This window comes from Macaca thibetana, chromosome 19 (genome assembly GCF_024542745.1).
Source record: "Macaca thibetana thibetana isolate TM-01 chromosome 19, ASM2454274v1, whole genome shotgun sequence".
In the NCBI taxonomy this organism is placed as follows: Eukaryota; Metazoa; Chordata; class Mammalia; order Primates; family Cercopithecidae; genus Macaca; species Macaca thibetana.
Genome location: NC_065596.1, coordinates 47,837,727 through 47,854,731, shown reverse-complemented (window position 1 = coordinate 47,854,731; position 17,005 = coordinate 47,837,727). Strand labels below are relative to the sequence as shown.

At 46.6% G+C, this 17,005-nt stretch overlaps 1 protein-coding gene and 2 pseudogenes across 1 annotated transcript; all 3 read right to left on the bottom strand.

Moving 5' to 3' along the window:
* The window catches only part of LOC126943303 (pregnancy-specific beta-1-glycoprotein 2-like), a 111,808-nt pseudogene that overhangs the window by 481 nt on the left and 94,322 nt on the right, over nucleotides 1-17,005 (bottom strand).
* On the bottom strand, nucleotides 27-725 carry LOC126943306 (pregnancy-specific beta-1-glycoprotein 5-like; annotated as a pseudogene).
* Nucleotides 678-10,420, bottom strand: LOC126941795 (putative pregnancy-specific beta-1-glycoprotein 7). The gene is made up of 3 exons (XM_050768557.1): nucleotides 10,357-10,420; nucleotides 8,837-9,115; nucleotides 678-993 (listed from the first exon to the last, which is right to left on the bottom strand). Exons 1-3 carry the CDS (start codon nucleotides 10,418-10,420, stop codon nucleotides 770-772), a joined length of 567 nt encoding a protein of 188 aa, XP_050624514.1. The 3' UTR covers nucleotides 678-769.

Below are 17,005 nucleotides of genomic sequence, written 5' to 3'. Positions count from 1 at the left end.
CTGTGAAGCCTCTTCCAACACAGGGCTCAGGGCTGAAAAAGCCCCCTCCCCACCCTTGTCAGACTGGACACAAAGTCAGCCATGAGAAAAGAGGAAAACAGGGAGAAGAGAGTCTGTAGAGACAATTTAGGAAGGTTCAAAAGGAGAATTTAGGATTTGCTTCTGCCCATGGGACACAGACTGGCAATAAAAATGTTTTCCTGACTCTTCTCTGAAAGCCAGATAGACTCCACCTAAAACCCTATTGCCAATGATGCAGGGATCCACTTACCAGAGACTCTGATCGTCTTGAATGTGGAAAGTTCGCTGCCAGTGGCTGAGTTACGAACAGAGCAACGATAGAGCCCGCTATGCTTTGTAGTAATTTGGGGGATATAGATCCTTGGTCCTGATTGCAGAAACCTCCCATTTATTGTCCAAGTATACTCTGCCGGTGGATTAGAGTCCGTGAGGCAGTACAAGTAGAGGTTTTGTCCTAAACGGTAGTCGGTCCATGAAGGGAAAATGCTGGGGATGTCTGGACCATCTGCAGTAAAGAGAATAAAGCCACAGGTGATGTTGTCCAAGGGAAGGGGATGCTCCTGGTCTCTTAAATTGACACAGTGTCCTCCTGAGCCAAGACACACCCTCAAGTCCCAGCCAAACCCGTTCTGTGTTCACTGAGCCAAGGCCTGAGGTATTCACCTGTTTCTCCCATCACAGGCTGTAGACCCCAAGTCTCCCATGACAAGAGCATCCCTTCCCCTTCTATTCTTGGTTAAGGCTGTGCCTACCCAGGTTTTCCAGGGCAGGGAGTCATGTCCCACTCGGGTGTCCAGAAATAAAATGTCTGTAAGTGGACCTGAGACAGACTGAGATGTCTGGTCTCTGGTAGTTTGGATTTAAGCTGGTGGCCTGGCCCACAGAGGAAACAAAGATACAGAGGACATCCAGGGTGACTGGTCACTGCAGATGCTACCAACTCGGTCCCATATTTCACATTCATAGGTTCCTGTGTCATTTCTTGTGACACTGGGTAGAATGAGGATCTTGTTTTTACCGGGTTGCTTTAGCCTGGGACTGACCGGGAGGCTCCGACCATTTACCCACCACATGTAGGTGTAGCCCTGAGTCTTAGGTTCACAAGTTAAGGCTACAGCGTTCTTATTCTCCATGGGGTTGATGTTGCTGGTGATGTAGGACTTGCGCAGCTCTGCTGTGTGGACAGCAGAGAGAAGATTGTCCTGTGTGGCACCTTTGATTCCTCCACAGGTATCCTTCAATCAGAGTTGGCACCTCCCACCGGTCAGCCCTCCTGAGTCCTTCAAAGTCAACAGCTGGTGCATGTGTCATTAGACAGATGCATGATGATCTAAGGGCTCAAAGACTGTGAGGCCACCTGCTCTGTCTTAGGGAAGCACAGACATTCTCAAGTGTGAATTGAGAAGCAGTGTTGGGTCACGGACAGACACATCAGTGGGAGTCCCAGGCCCAGGTACCCCTCCCAGTCCCTCTCTAATCAGCTGACTGGCTGGCTCACCTTGGGTTCCTTACCTGGAATGTGCAACTGCTGGGCCCCTTCCAAATTCCATCCTACTTTCCCCCCAAGATGTGATTTCTCTGCAGTTTCCGTTTCCAAGGATATTCTAGAGATGAGTAATAATGGGACTTCCCATTGTCCTGAAACCCTGAAGATACTGAGCAGCCTGGCCTGGGACTGGATGTTTCAGCAGAAATAAGACAGGGGAGACCAGAGTCAAGCCTGGAGGTCAGTTCAGTCATCAGGCCGTGGAGGCACAAGGTGGGGCAGTTTTCTGCAGGTGTTCCATATGACTTACCCCTGTATGTTTTAGTGATCTGGGGGATAAAGAACACTTGTGCTGATTGCTGAAACATCCCATCAATCAGCCAAGAATGCTCTGCCAGTGGGTGAGAGTCTGTGAGGCAGGAGAGCTTGGGGACTTCCCCTGTGTCCTAATAGGTGTATGAAGAAGAAATGGTGGGAGCATCCAGGCCATCTGGAGCAAAGAGAATAAAGTCACAGATGATATTGTCAGAGGGAAGGGAAAATCCTGGTCTATGGAAGGGCCACAGTGACCCTGTGAGCTAAGTCACAACACTGAAGTCCCAGTCAAATCCCTGCTGTGTTCACTGATCTGGAGCCTGAGACATTCACCTTTTTTTCCCATCATAAGCTGTGGACCCTGAGTCTCCTGTGACAGGAGCAGCCTCTTCTCTCCCATTGGTGATCAAGCCAAAGCCTACTCTTAGTAGACATGGTCAGCTTTGATATCCAGGGGTAAAAGTCTCTGTACTTGCCCCTGAGAGGGACTGGGAGGCCTGGCCTCTGGCCATGTATATTTGGGATGGCAGCCTGACACACAGAGGAACAGAAAATACTCACAGAGGAGATTCAGGGTGACTGGGTCACTGCGGCTGGAACTCACTGGGTTCTTCATTTCACATTCATAGGGTCCTGCAGTATCCTTTGTGACACCAAATAGAACGAGGGTCCTGTTGTTTTCAGACAGCTGCAACTTGTGACTGATAGGGAGGCTCTGACCATTTATCCACCACAGGTAGCTTACATCCCGAGTGTGAGGATCACAGGATAAGATGACAGTCTCCGTGGCCTCCCTGGGGTTTAAGTTGCTGCTGGAGATGTAGGGCTTGGGAGTCTCCACTATGCAGATAACAGAGAGAAGATTGCCCTGTGTGGCACCTTTGATTCCTCCAAAGACATTTTTCAATCAGAGATGGCATTTCCCACCTCTCAACCCAACCAAGTCCCTAAAAGCCCGTGGCAGGTGTGTGTGTTACAAGACAGATGCATGGCAATCTGAGGGCTCAGAGATTGTGAGGCTGCCTGTTTTATGTGGGAGAAGCACAGACTTTCTCAAGTGTGAATTGAGCAGCAGCATTGTGTCATGGAAAGACACAGGACCAGCAGTCACAGCCCCTGGTGCCTCTCTGAATCCTTCCCTCTCCAACTGCCTGCCTGGCCCACCTGTGGTCCTCACCTGGAGCATGCAGTGCTGGAATCTTCTTAGTTTCAGTCTTACTCTGTCCCCCAAGGTATGCTTTCTCTGCAGCTTCCCTTTCAAGGACATCCTAGAGATGGATGATGGAAATTCCCACTGTCCTTAAACCCTTTGGGTACTGGGAAGCCTGGCCTGGGACTGGGTACTTCAGCAGAAATAACACAGGGGAGACCAGAGTCAAGCCTGGAGGTCAGTTCAGTCATCAAGCAGTGGAGCCACAAGGTGGGGCAGTTTTCCCAGCTGTCTCATAGTGACTGACTTGAGCCAGTGACCTCTAAAGATAGAGTCCAAGGAATGACCTACAAAGAGTGAAGGGGATAGGCAAGAGTTCATGCAGATAAAGTGTTCCTTATGCAGACAACCTAAAACCAAGTGTTTTGGATTTCTAACTTTATTTTATTTTTTTTTTTTTTTTGGAATATTTGCAGTAGATGTACTGGGTCAGCATCCCACATCTGAAAAATTTTAAATCCAAAATGCTCCAGTGAGCACTTCTTTGTAGCATCACATCAGTGGTCAGAAGTGTTGGATTTTGGAGCATTTCAGATTTTGAATTTCCAGATTTGGGATGCTTAATTTGTAATACTGTAATTTTCCTAAAAAAGTTCTCTGGAGTTTAGACCTCATGTTATGTTCTGACTCTAGTAACAAAAAAAATAAAAACAAAAACAAAAAAACTTTTGGAGGAAACATTAAAATGTTGTCATAAGTGGAAATTTTTACTGATGGTCCAAACATCTAAGATCAATTGCTGGTAGTAATATTTCTCTTGATACCCAATTAAGGTTTAGGTGTGGGGTGAATTCCAGCAGGATCACATTATGCTCAAAGAAAGATACCAACCGTGATTTGAAATTAGCAAGTACTTAAGTAGAGAGAGTCCCGTTAAAAGGACAGAACTGGTCAGTGTGTCAATTACATAAAGGGAGGAATTACGCCGATTAAAAGAAGTGATGTGTGTTATGGTAGTAAATATAGAAGGAACTCCCTGTTTCTAATTTCTGTGCAGAGTTAGGAAAAATGGGGAGGAGCCCAGAACAGGTATGTGAAATGCTTTCTTCATTTTCTCTTAACCTCAGGAAATACAACTCGAGTTTCAGTTTGTGTGAATTAGGAAGAGTCTAAGTGAGACGCCAATGGCTCATGTGTCGCCCACAAGAAGAACCCCACCTTATGAAAATGGTATCATCATGAGGAAACAGTTGTATGTGGCACAGGCACTAAAACCACTAGATAGCACCCACATGGCCACCTGCAACAGATCCCCGAAACCACCAGTATTCCCATTACGTGTATGTTACAGCCTTGGTAGTTGTCCCGCAACTACAAAGTTTAAAAATTGCTATTGTCAATACAAAATGTTGAATATGAAGTAGAATATGTTGTTCCACTTTTTTCCCCCAACTCTTTTTGAACTTTCCTGTTTCACTTTTCGAAGTTTCTATCGACACATCCTCAAGCTAGGGATTCTTTCCTCAGCTGTGTGGAGTCTACCAGTAAGCATCGAAAGCATTCTTCATTTCTCTAACAGCACTTTTTGTTTTTTGTTTTTCTGAGACGGAGTCTCACTCTGCTGCCCAGGTTGCAGTGCACTGGCATGATCTTGGCTCACTGCAAGCTCCGCCTCCCTGGTTCACGCCATTCTTCTGCCTCAGCCTCCAGAGGAGCTGGGACTACAGGCACCCGACACCACGCCTGGCTAATTTCTTTGTATTTTTAGTAGAGACGGGGTTTCACCCTGTTAGCCAGGATGGTCTCGATCTCCTGACCTTGTGATCCGCTCACCTCAGACTCCCAAAGTGGTGGGATTACAGGCGTGAGCCACTGTGCCTGGCCATCTCTGAGGGATTTTAACGAGTTGTTGACTTTTGAGATTGTTCAGCTTTTTACTTACTGTTAGAACCAAGTAACAAATATCAAGCTTCTTTTTTTTTTTTTTTTTTTTTTTTTTTTTTTTTTTTTTTGAGACGGAGTCTCGATCTGTCGCCCAGGCTGGAGTGCAGTGGCCAGATCTCAGCTGACTGCAAGCTCTGCCTCCCGGGTTTACGTCATTCTCCTGCCTCAGCCTCCCGAGTAGCTGGAACTACAGGCGCCCGCCACCTCGCCCGGCTAGTTTTTTGTATTTTTTAGTAGAGACGGGGTTTCACTATGTTATCCAGGATGGTCTCCATCTCCTGACCTAGTCATCCGCACGTCTCGGCCTCCCAAAGTGCTGGGATTACAGGCTTGAGCCACCGCACCCGGCCTCAAGCTTCTTTATGCCTGACGGGAAACCAGAAGTCTCTAAGAAGTGACTGGGAATGTGAGCTCCATAGTAGGTTGAGGATGGAGTCACGAGTGAAATGGGTGAAATCAGCCCATGGGCTTTGGAGACTGCAGGCCTGTCCAGCTTCTGACATCTTGGTGAGTCAGTGCAAAGATTACAACAGTGACAGCGAACTAGCATGGCTGACTCCATCTGGCATCTAGTTTCAGGCTGGCTGTCCTCACTCATTCCTGGACATAGGCCAGGCTAACCATGGGTGGAATGTAGTTTATGGATTAACTTTGAAGAAATAATAATAGTTTCATATACCCAAAGGATTATAAATTATGCTGCTATAAAGACACATGCACACGTATGTTTATTGCAGCACTATTCACAATAGCAAAGACTTGGAATCAACCCAAATGTCCATCAGTGACAGATTGGATTAAGAAAATGTGGCACATATACACCATGGAATACTATGCAGCCATCAAAAAGGATGAGTTTGCGTCCTTTGTAGGGACATGGATGCAGCTGGAAACCATCATTCTTAGCAAACTATCACAAGAACAGAAAACCAAACACCGCATGTTCTCACTCATAGGTGGGAACTGAACAATGAGATCACTTGGACTCAGGAAGGGGAACATCACACACCGGGGCCTATCCTGGGGAGGGGGGAGGGGGGAGGGATTGCATTGGGAGTTATACCTGATGTAAATGACGAGTTGATGGGTGCAGCACAGCACACCAACATGGCACAAGTATACATATGTAACAAACCTGCACGTTATGCACATGTACCCTACAACTTAAAGTATAATAATAATAAATAAATTTTTAAAAAAAGAAAAAAAAAGAAAAAAAACATAAAACTAATTCCCTTATTTTGCCCAGGGATTGCCTTTGCAAAACTGGTGAAAGACCATGAGACTAAGATTATAGGAGGGAACTGAATTCTGCTAAAATGGAGGCACAGTTTCTATAATCCCTTACTGCTCAAATGTCATTTGGCCAGAGTGTACAAAATTTGTAACTAATTGCTGCTATAGATAACATCACTATTGTAGAACCTGAGATTGGTCTTTTGAGATGTTTCTCATTTCTTGCATTCTGGTAACCCACTGACCTCATCCATACCCGTGACTAATGGCTCAGCGAGTCACGTGGTCCCCACCTAGAGTCAGATTCAAGCACAAACAGATCATTTCCCGCCGCCCGCATGATTCCATCCCCAAACAATCAGCAGTACCCATTTTTTACTCCTGTGCCCCTGAAACTATCCTTGAAAATCTTTAACCCCTGATCCACTAAGGAGGCTGATTTGAGTAATAATAAACCTCCATACTCCTGTTTGGCAGAGTTGGACTCATTAAAATCTTTCTTTACTGCAAATCACCATCGGGATAAATTGGTTCTGTTTGTGCAGTAGGCCAGAAGAATTTGTTTGGGAATTATAAGAGTGGATGGAGGAGCTGCCTATCCCTGTCCCATGGTCTTGTCCACAGATCAGCCTCACAAAGGAAAGAGCCCTGGGTGGGGATACAGTGGAAGCTCATTCTCTTAGTGACCTGGGGACATTGGCTTGAGATGAAGCCTGGCAGGAGTGGCAACTCCAGGTGATTTCTGTGCCTTTTCTATTTCCTGGGAGGTGGGCCAGGCCACAGTGTTAGCAGGAAGGGAACAGAACAGTCAGCCTAGTTAGAGGGAGTGTCTGGGGAAGGGCTAGGGGTGGAGGAAGAAGCTGTGCAGGACAGGGCTTGCCAGGTAGAATGAAGTGGGAGGAAGATGAGGGACACAGAGAAGCAGAGAGAGGCAGAGACAGCCTGGCAGTGAACAGTGGGGCCTACAGTGACTTCAGAGACCCCAGGGACTAGGTGCCCCCATTTCCACAATCCAGGACCAGGGAGCCCTGATAACCCTCCAGTGACCAAAGAGCTTCAGAGTTATACATGAGGTGGGGTGGCTTTAGGGGCAAGAGGTAGTGGGGGGGATGAAACATGGCTGTCAGCCTCTGAAGGAAAAGGGACAGGTGTGGCTAGAACTTCCTAGGATTCTGCATCCAAGATACAGTCTAAAGAGGTTATGGATCATTCATTTCTTCATTCAATTCCTTCATTTGTTATGTGAGAGCTCCTGAGTGTGTGTCTCTCACTGGGCCAGTGCTGGTGCGGGGTGTGTGTGTGGGGAACGGGAACAAGGTCCTCTCTTTTATCCTGTCATGCCAGTGACATGGACACTTTGGGAAACAGGATTTCAGGTTCAGTGATACGGGTTACGATCTGAGGGGGAGGCCTGGACATTTTTTGCACTGACTCTGACAGTTGAGGTAGGTGATTTAGTTCTGGAGAACAGACTAATCAGCTGACCATTTGCTCTCACTCCTCTGAGGCTTGGATGCCGAAGATGAGAGGATTTGAGCCAATAAATGACTATGGGGTCCTTGGAATCCAATAGGCCCTCACTTCTGGTGGAGGAGAGGATGGGCCTGTGGCTGCAGACAGACCTCATGTGACCCTGATCTGCCTTTTGTGTTTGTGTGACTCTGGTTCAGTGACTGTGCCTTCCTGTGCCTCAGTTTTCTCTCAGTCAAATAAGCTAAATGGCAAATGGACTGTGGCTTTTCATGCTATCTGTGAATAAATTGTAAATTCTTCACAGTCACCTGACCTAATGCTTGGCACAGTGGAGGTGTTCACACAAACAGCATTTATTGTTATTCACTTCCATGAGAGAGCACCTTTAGGTCAGATCCCTGTGGACAAGCTGCTGCCGGGTACATTTTCTCTCTTCTGTTTCTGCTTCTGGGGATATTAGAGTTTCTATGGAGTGTCCTAAGCCTCACAAGGCAGTTGGCTGATGATCTACAAAGCTTGTCTTTCTGTCCTCTCCACTCTGAGTGTCAGGTGAAGAAAGTTCTGTCCTTGCCCAGATGATGCTCTGAGGGCTGAGCCCTGGCAGTGAGCAGCTCCAGGAGACACAGTCCTCAGACAGCTGGTAAATCCTTGGCCCCAGTAAGCCCTGCCACAACCCAGCCATGGCACAGGCTCCTCAGCTTTATCTGGAGTAAGGATTTAGGGACAGGGGTCTGGGGTTGAGGCTTCTAGGGCTGAGCTTCTCTGAGAGTATCTCAGGGGGCCTCTTAGGCAAAGCCCTACTCAGTTCTCCAGGGTCTTTCTCAGGGTCAAGTTTATGAAGAGGACATGAAGTGCTTGGCTGAGGCTGATCTCCTCCTGCTGAGCACCCCCCCCCCCATCAGACTGTCCTTCCTGTGCAGCAAGTGTCTGCAGGGTCTGGAGGCAGGAAAGGAATTCTGATCTGTTGAGGTTTGTCTCCTCTGTGTGTGTCCTGCACTAAATGCCGAAACCCCAACATGGGACATAATGCAGAGAGGGACACAGGCACAGTCTAGGCCTGACAATCCTGTGTGTGCAAAGTAGAAGTGACCCCGCCCCCCAACACCCAGGGATCATGTGGAATCACTCACCGTATAAGGTGAAATGTCCAGTTACTCCTTTAATCTTATCACCTCGCTTTATAATTTCTATGGTGTAGGATCCTGTGTCATTCTGGGTGACATTCTGGATCAGCAGGGATGCATTGGAATATACTGTTTCTCGTCCACTGTATGCAGGCCCAAATATAATTGTTTCAGTGTCTATTGTATACGCTGTAATGAATTGGTGGAAGTCCATTATTTGCCCTTTGAACCAGACGTAGCCAGTAAGATTCTCAGGCAAATTCTGGACAAGTAGAAGAACATCCTTCCCCTCGGAAACTTTGGTTGGCTGGGCTTCAATCGTGACTTGGGCAGTGGTGGGCGGGTTCCAGAAGATTAAAAGTAATACTAGGAGGTGGAGAGAGCATCAGTCAATATTGAGACCTATGTATTGGGGTGAAAAGATGGAGCCCTGGGTTCTGAGAAGAGTTCTTCAATCATCAGCCTTGAAGACACACACACACACACACACAGGCCCCTTTTGTGTGTGTGTGATTGTGTGTTTGTGTCTTACTGTCCTACTGAGTCAAGGCCAGTGGCACGACCCTCATTCCTTCAACGCTTCTGACCTCGGCATTTTTCTCTTTGGAATCCTCTTCCCCAGAGGTCTGCACGGCTCCCTCCACACTGCCCTCAGGTCCTGCTCACATCAGGGCGTCCTTAGATCTTTCCTGACACCTCCTTCAGAGACCCTGGGTCTTCCCTTTCTGACCTTTCCCTGCTCTGCTCCCTCCGGAGCTCTTGTCAACACCTGACCTCACATTCTAGATCATTTGCATGTCTGTCTTCCTGCCCATGAGAGCATGAGTTCCATGAGGACAGGGACGTTAGTGATCTTGGTTGCACCCCAGTGCCTCAGGGCTGTAGACTCCTGTACATGTGAGAGTTCCCAGGGTCCTCCATGCCCGGGGTGTTTTTGTTTTTTTTTTTTTTTTTTTTTTTCTTCCCCCAATTGTTGAGGTTTTTGGCTGAGGACAATGTTTCATACCCTGCTTATATTTTCATTTGAAGTGTAATCTGATAATAGTTATTATTATCATTTTTCAAAATCTGATGACCAGTGATGATCAACTAGCAAAACAGAACACTTGAGATTTTCCTACCTCTTACCAATTCCTGTTCAATGTGATTTTCCTGTTCTGACCCCTGTCTCTCTCTGGTATATTCCCTATCCAGGCTCCAACAGAGCCTTCTTTCCTTTTTTTTTTTTTTTTTTTTTTTTTTTTTTTTTTTTTTTTTTTTTGAGACAGAGTATCGTACTGTCGCCCCGGCTGGCATGCAATGGCGCGATCTCGGCTCACTGCGATCTCTGCCTCCCAGGTTCATGAAATTCTCCCGCCTCAAACTCCCGAGTAGCTAGGATTACAGGAGCACACCACCACACCTGCTAATTTCTTGTATTTTTAGTAGAGACTGGGCTTCACTGTGTTGAGAAGACTGCTCTTGAACTCCTGACCTCAAGATTCGCCCACCTCAGCCTTCCAAAGTGCTGGCTTGTTTTATTTTTTGGAACCGCATCCTCTCCAGGAAAATCCATCCAATCATTCTGCTTCCTCCTCCTGTCCTCTCCCAGGAAGTTCCCTCCTCACCTGTGAGCAGGAGCTCCTTCCAGGTAATGTGCAGTGTACAGCGAGGGGCTGAGAGGGGCCCCATGGCTTGTGCCACCTGCGTTTTCTCCTCTGTAGAGATGAGCCTGGGATCCAGAAACTTTCTGAGCACAGCTGTCAGCTGCGCTGTCCTTCCTCCTTCTGTGCTGAGCCTCTTCCTGGGGCAGGAGCACTTCTCAGGCTCATGGGTGGGGTCTGTGTCCAGAGCATCTCTCTATCCCCTCCCCTCTCAGCCCTGCCTCCTTGTCCCTCCTTCTCTTTTTCTTTTTGTCTGTGTGTCAGGTCCCTGGGAATTGTGGAGGCCTACGTCTTTTTCAGCCGTGAGTCTGTCACCAAACCTCGGCACACACTATGTGCAGAAACACAAACACACACACAAAAGAGACACGCACAGACACACACAGTCACACACATACCCTGTAGGTTGGGCAAGCACATTCCTGGGCCTTAGCCTCCTGCTGTCCCCATGGCTCTGGGTCGGGGTGCACATTCACGCCCTTTGTCCTCTTTCAACCCCATCTGGCTCTCCCCTTCAGTGCAGGAGGCTGGAGCTGCACCAGGTCCCTGTCACAGGGACACCCCATTGTGCTGTGGGTGAGTTGTGTGTCGTCTGGTGACAGGGACCCTTCCTTTCTCTAATTATGTCTAGCTTGGCTGCAGCTTCCAAGGATGGATATTCAGGACCTGGGTGTCCCAGAGGAGACTGTCCTTCCTGGAGGTGTGCAGGGTGAATCTCTCATGCCTCTTGTGAGGAGAGGCCTGTGCTGGTTGCTCAGTGGGGGCTCTGAGTCCCACAGTCAAAGGGAAAGTTCTCAGTCACTCTATTGCTCCCTGAGGTCTGGTGGCTGAGCTGGGGCTCAGGGTTTCTCATTTCTTCCTGACCATCTTTGGTGTCCTCTCTTCTCTGCCCATCTGATTGTCCTGTGGTCACCACACCTTCCCCGTGGTGGTGCAGGAGGAAGTGGGGAGTGCCCCAAGAACCCTGTGGAACATGGCTCGTTGGGATACAGGAAGGAGAGCCTGGGACAGAGCAGGGCTTCAGAGCTGGAGAGATTCATCCCGACTTACTCCATGGTCGTGATGGGCTCAGCCCTCCATGTGCTGACATACCCAGGGGTCTGTCCTGAGGGTTTTCACCGGTCCAAGCTGCTCTCTGTAGAGGAGGAACAGGCAGTCACCAGAGAGCCTGTCTGGAGGGACGTTGCTCACACCTGAGAAGGCGGGTGGGGGTGAGTTGTGTTCTCGGAGCAAAGAGCAATAATACCCCCTTCTGCTGGCAGAGACACAGGAGAGGTCTGTCTTCCCAAGGGACAGCCAGGAGTAGGTGAACACACGTATGTGGTGCCTGTGTGTGACCATCACACGCGCTCTGAGCCCCCACGGGGTGCAGCGGGCAGACAGGTCACAGGGTGCCTGACTGATTCCCGGGGAGTCTGTGAGCCCTCAGGCAGCCGCTGTTCTTTGTCAGCGTTAGGCTTGCCCTAGGATGCCCCACAGAACAGGACAGATGGAGCAGAGGTGAGCTTTAGGGAGCAGTGACAAGAAGAGTTGATGAGGATGGAGGGAGGTCACAGGGGAAAGGGCGCAGTGGGGTGTCGCGTGCACCAGCGCTGCCCTGGGAGATGTCTTCTTAACTGAGCCCAGGGAAGGAGCAGGTGTGTGGGGCTGGAGCTGCCTGCAGAGGGAGTGGTGTTAGGTTGGCGGCCGCCAGGTCAGGGAAGAGCTGACAGAGTCCGTGTGGGGAGCATGGAGGACGTTGAGAACTTGGGCCAAGGTGACCCTGGTGAGTGTGGACACTGATTGGCTACGGGTTCTGCTGAGGGAGGTCTGCATCTCCTGGGAAGGCTCCAGGCTAGAGGGACTCTGCCGCCCTCTGGTGGACTGGAAGGGAATTGTGGGTGGCCGAAGTCCCAGGCCAGGCTGCGTGTTTTATTCCACAAGGATCTGCACGTTTCAAACGAGGTCACACATATGTTATGTTACAGCTCCATCATCTTCCAGCCCTGTGAGTCCCAGTCTCTGTGGCTCCACGTTCACTGTTCTCCCTCTTTCACGATCGGATGTCCCGAACGGAGATTTTTGTCACCTTCTGTGACTTTGTGTTTGTGTGCAGTAGGCGGCACTGTGTATACCCTGGGGGAAGTGATGTCTGGGGCTGAGCACTGCACATGGGCTTGGGAACAGAAGACGGAGCAGCAGGGTGGGAGGATCAATGCCAAGGGAGCAGGGACAAGTCATTTTCATTTTCTCATTCTCAGGGACCAGAACCCAGGATTCTGACTCCAGAGTGCAGTACCACACCCTGCTGGTGTCCCTGGATGTCAGGAGTGCTCATAGTGTCATGTTGCCTTGGCATTCCTGTTTTAAGGTGTAAATTTATTTGCCTCACATCAGAGGCAGGCCTTGCTCACCATGGCAGTTTTCAATACTGTATCTGGTTCAAGTGACTGCAGTTGGTGGCCAGCGATAAAATCTAAGAGGCATCTCTCCTGCTTGGTGTGCTGGGCTCCTCTCTCTCCATCTACTTTCTTTAAACTGATATTCTGACATTTGCCCTTACATTTAAAGTGACCACTTCTCAATCACAGTGTGATCTCCTGCTCCCAGTGTTTGCTGCTTCCTTTAAACACATCCATTAAACCTCCTTGCTGGAAAACTGTCAGATAACACCCGGACTTACTAAAGACATTGGCTTACCATTCTCTTCTCTCCTCCCTGCCTGGGCTTGCTGACCTCTGTATCTGTGGTCTCCAGGTGTGCCGAGTGCTCCCCAATGTCTCTAAGTAGTAAAAACATTTACACTTTCACGCCGTGGTTGTATCATTATAGCCTCACATGCCATCCAGGGCCTGACATCGAGGTTGCCCTGTGGGACCTGTGCTCATTGAACCCCTGCTGGAGCTCTTGTTTTGGGACCTGCAGTTCTTCTGGGAACAGGAGCTTCCAGCTAACTTGACTGAAAAACTGATATGATTCATGGAAAACACTGGGTCAGATGATGTATTCATGGACTTCAGCTGCCATAACAAACACCTTAGCCTGGGTCAATTAAATAATAGAAATCGATTTTGCACAGTTCTGTGAATAATGTGCTATTTTAACCACTTTAAAATGTGCAATCAAATGCAAGTAACCACATACACAGTGTTAAGTTACCATCACCACTATTTTTCCTAGAAAATTTTTATCATTTTAAACTGAAACTTTGTATAATTAAAACTATAATAACTCCCTATATTTTCCACCCTAGACCTTGATCATCTCTACTCTGTCTCTGTGAATTTGCGTATTCTTGATGTTTCATATAAATGGAATTGTATATATATGTTATTTAGTTTCTGACATATTTCACTTAGCATAAATGTTTCCAAAGTCCATGCATCTTCCAGTGGATGTCAGAGCTTCATTCCTCTTTATGGCAGATTAACATTCTGTTGTATGTGTGACCACATTTGTTTATTCATGTGCTGATGAACACTTGGATTGTTTTCATATTTTATCTTTTGTGAGTAATGCTACAATCAACATTCCCATGCGAGTACCTGTTTCAGTCCCTGGATTCAATTCTTTGGGTATATACCTAGGAATGGATGCTGTTTCACATGAGAATTCAAGATTAGCTTCTTGAGGAACAGCACAACTATTTCTCCTAGTGGCTGCACATTTTTTTTTTTTTTTTTTTTAAATTTATTTATTATTATTATACTTTAAGTTGTAGGGTACATGTGCATAATGTGCAGGTTTGTTACATATGTATACTTGTGCCATGTTGCTGTGCTGCACCCATCAACTCGTCGTTTACATCAGGTATAACTCCCAATGCAATCCCTCCCCCCTCCCCCCTCCCCATGATAGGCCCCGGTGTGTGATGTTCCCCTTCCTGAGTCCGAGTGATCTCATTGTTCAGTTCCCACCTATGAGTGAGAACATGCGGTGTTTGGTTTTCTGTTCTTGTGATAGTTTGCTAAGAATGATGGATTCCAGCTGCATCCAAGTCCCTACAAAGGACTCAAACTCATCCTTTTTTATGGCTGCATAGTATTCCATGGTGTATATGTGCCACATTTTCTTAATCCAATCTGTCACTGATGGACATTTCGGTTGATTCCAAGTCTTTGCTATTGTGAATAGTGCTGCAATAAACATACGTGTGCATGTGTCTTTATAGCAGCATAATTTATAATCCTTTGGGTATATACCCAGTAATGGGATGGCTGGGTCATATGGTACATCTAGTTCTAGATCCTTGAGGAATCGCCATACTGTTTTCCATAATGGTTGAACTAGTTTACAATCCCACCAACAGTGTAAAAGTGTTCCTATTTCTCCACATCCTCTCCAGCACCTGTTGTTTCCTGACTTTTTAATGATTGCCATTCTAACTGGTGTGAGATGGTATCTCATTGTGGTTTTGATTTGCATTTCTCTGCATTGCTGGTGAGATTATAAAAATGTGGCTGCACATTTTTATAATCTCACCAGCAATGAATGAGGATTCCAAATTCTACATAAGGCTTTCACTTGTTATTTAACATTTGAAATGAATGGTAGCCATATTTGTAGGTTTAGTGTGGGATTCCATTGTGGCTTTGACTTTGTATTTTCCTAATGACTAATGATGTTGAGTTTCTTTTCATGTCCCTCTTGATGATTTGCATATCTTCTTCGAAGAAATGTCTATTTGCGTCCTTTGCCCATTTATATAAATTGGGAGGTTTTTCTCTTTGTTTTTGAGTTGTAGCAGTTCTTTATATATTCTGGGCATGAAACCATTGTCTCTGTGATTTGCAACTATTATGTGTCATTCTGTGATTGGTCTTTTTATTTTCTTGATAATATCCTTTGATGCACAAAAGGCTTGCACATTTAGCCCAATTTATCTATTTTTTGTTTTTGTTTCTCATGCATTTGGGTCATACCTGAGAATCCACTGCACATTTGAGGTCATTAAGTTTTACCCCTATGACTTTTTCTAAGTTGTTTTTGTGGTTATAGATCCTATAATTAACTCACTCATCCACTTTAAGATAACTGTTTGATATGGTTGGAGGTAGTTCTCTAAGTTTATTGCTTTGCATGTGGTTATCTAGTTGTTTCTGCACCATTATTTGAGAGGATGATTGTTCCTTCATTAAATTATCTTGACACCCTTATTCAAGAGAAATGAACTATAATGGTAAGGGTTTACTTGTGGACTCTCAATTCTATTCCTTTCGTCCCTATTTGTATTCTCATGCCAGCAGCTTCTGTTTTTAGTACTTGTAATGTTTTGTGAGATTTCAAATAAGAAAGTTGGAGTTCTGCAATTTATTTTGGCAAAATTGTTTTGGCTCTTTCAGGGGTACTTTTTTAAAAGCAAGGAGGTCAACGTTTTGCAATTGAAAAGCTTTTTCTGTCATATTTCAGGGAAGAATTTTGCAGTCTGGGGATCTTTTCAGGAACTTTATCACAAATAGGTAAATTATCTCCACTTCCTTTGCTGAAGTACTGGGTTGAAATGTGTGTTGCCTCCCGTTGAGGAATTGAGAAACCCTGGAAGCACTTGCTTATGTGGTGAGAGACAGTGAGCTCCTTAATGAGGGGCACAGAAGATATTGCTTTGGGACACAATGTTGTCAGGGGAGCTGTGTGCCTCTCTACTTCTCTATTTTTTTGTGCAGTTGAGATCTCTGCTGGACACACTAGATATTGAAATCTTTGTTGATTCTCTTGGTTCTGGTTTGGCTGACCTGTCAGCTGGAGCTGGAGGACATGCCTGGAAGAGGAGTGACCCCCATGGCAAAGACCAGGGCTCCGCACAGTGAAAGCAGCTGGAACCCAGAGAAGCCACTGAGGTCTGACTCTTAAAACCAAAGACCAGCAGGTGGTGTCCTCAGGGGCAAGTGGACTGCACTGGTACCCATTCAAGTGGACTGGAAAAAGGTAAGAGGCTTTGGACACTCCATTTTCTCTCTCAGCTCTTCAGCAGGAGATTTAGGCCCTGGGCTGGTACTGTCCTGCAGCAGGGGCAGGGTGGACAGCAATGGCTGCATATCAGGCCTAAGTCCATGTCATCCTCTCAGGCATTGCCCCAGAAGACGGAGAATTTTGTTCAGAATCCCAGCCTGGGCACATGGGAGGAACCACCTTATTAAAATTAATTTAAGAAAACAGCATGCATGCTTTATTCTTCTAGAATAATTATTAATGTCATGTTTTACAATGTATCTCTTAATGGAATGGTGAGAATCATCTACATAATGCATGTTTTACGTGGTCTTTTTTATAATTGCAGCTTTCACATGTTCTTATAGAATCCATTTCCTTTGGGAACACACAGGCAGTATCTCTGTGTTCATTTCTACTGGGAAATCTTTATGCAGGGTGGAGAGAGTCACATTTCCTAATGAGAGATGGAAAGCATCTGATTACCAGAAAAAGTGTCCAAATTCTGCTGGTATGATCATGGTGCTGCAGGTAGAGGTCAGTTTAAGGAGGATTCAGGCAAAGCAATTTTGAAAGTCTTTTTTGTTGTTTTTGTTTCTTTGTTTGTTTGTTGTTTTGTGTTCTTATTTTTTACAAAACCATGGGCAGAAGCCACCATCTGGACCCACTTCATGTTGGAATGGATGAGGGAGAGAAATGGAGCTCA

Bases quoted from the DNA above. Each gene is read 5' to 3' on its own strand.
- LOC126941795 (XM_050768557.1), bottom strand. From the start codon at position 10,420: ATGGGGCCCCTCTCAGCCCCTCGCTGTACACTGCACATTACCTGGAAG. The intron at 9,116-10,356 runs GTGAGGAGGGAA...TCCACCTCCTAG, and splicing joins GAAGGAGCTCCTGCTCACAG to TATTACTTTTAATCTTCTGG. The intron at 994-8,836 runs ATGACACAGGAT...AAGAAATGACAC, and splicing joins GATCCAGAATGTCACCCAGA to AGGAACCTATGAATGTGAAA.